Raw genomic sequence first — 1208 nt, 5'->3', positions numbered from 1 at the left:
CCTGCTGCCTGTGCCCCCCCCCCCCTACGGCGGCAGCAGCAGCAGCAGCAGCAGCAGCAGCAGGAGAAAGAAGAAGCGGAAGGGCAAGCACAAGCCCTACGGCGACCCTGCAGCAGCAGCAGCAGCAAAGCCAGCAGCAGCACGGCCAGCAGCAGCACGGCCAGCAGCAGCAAGGCCAGCAGCAACTGCTGAAGAGGAAACAGAGCCAGAAGATGAAGTCGACTCCCCTGCTAATGCAGCAGCAGCAGCAACAGCAGCAGGATCTTCCGGGGAAGCAGCAGGAAAGCCGCCAGCAGCAGCAGCAGCAGGAAAGCCGCCAGCAGCAGCAGCAGGAAGGCTGGCGTCAGCAGTGAAGGCTCCGGCAGCAGCTCGGCTAGCAGCAGCAGCAGCAGCAGCAGCAGCTCTTGGCGAAGCAGCAGCGGGACGGAGTTCCCCAGCAGCAGGAAGTCGGGGTGGCGCTGCAGCTGAAGCAGCGAAGGCTGGTAAGGGCGAAGCAGCAGCAGCAGCAGCAGCAGCAGAGTTATCTCAAGCCATGGCGAGCTTCTCGGAGCTCACCTTGTCCCCTCCGGGAGACAAAGCAGCAGCAAGTCCCAAGTCCGTGCCCAAGACAAGCAGCCTGTCGGGAGCAGCAGCACGTCGTGCTGCATCTCCCACAGCAGCAGCGCCGTCTGCTGCTGCTGCTGCTGCCATGGCCGCCGCGGCTGCAGCAGCAGGAGCAGCAGGAAAAACAACAGCAGATCCCCTCCGCGGGGAGCCCCACTTCCCGGGGGCCCTCCAAGGGGCCCCCCTCTCAGAGAGCCCCCTGGCCAGGGGCCCCCAGACGGGGGGCCCCCGGAAGAGGGGCCCCCCAGACAGTAGCTCCCCGGCGGGGGTCCCCGTGATCAAGGGCCAACTGACCGGTGGCCCCTCGATGGAGGGGGGCCCCTTGAACAAGGGGGCCCTGGCTGGGGGCCCCCTGAAGAAGGGACCAATGGATGGGGGCCCCCTGAACAAGGGGCCCCCGGGTGGGGGCCCACTTAACAAGGGGCCCCTGGCCGGGGGCCCCCTGAAAAAGGGGCCCCTGAGTGGGGGTCCCCTAAACAAGGGGCCCCTGAGCGGGGGCCCCCTTCTCGGGAGCCCCCTGACGAGGGCCATCATGGGTGGGGGCCTCTTGAACAAGGGGCCCCTGGCTGGGGGCCCCCTGGCAGGGGCCCCCCCGGGTGAGGGCT

At 68.2% G+C, this 1208-nt stretch overlaps 1 protein-coding gene across 1 annotated transcript in view; it reads left to right on the top strand.

Annotated features, from left to right (window-relative positions):
* ETH_00036535 (uncharacterized protein) overlaps window positions 1-1208 on the top strand; it is a gene marked incomplete at both ends in the record, with an annotated part of 2560 nt that overhangs the window by 383 nt on the left and 969 nt on the right. Inside the window, one exon of the mRNA XM_013375301.1 lies at window positions 2-1199. Within this exon, the coding sequence (XP_013230755.1) occupies window positions 2-1199 (1198 nt within the window). The remainder of the gene's footprint in view (window position 1; window positions 1200-1208) is intronic.

Source organism: Eimeria tenella, genomic scaffold, assembly GCF_000499545.2.
Source record: "Eimeria tenella Houghton genomic scaffold, Eth_scaff2658, whole genome shotgun sequence".
Classification (NCBI taxonomy): domain Eukaryota; phylum Apicomplexa; class Conoidasida; order Eucoccidiorida; family Eimeriidae; genus Eimeria; species Eimeria tenella.
The sequence above is the reverse complement of the archived record's forward strand: the minus strand, read 5'-3'. Positions and strand labels throughout refer to the sequence as shown.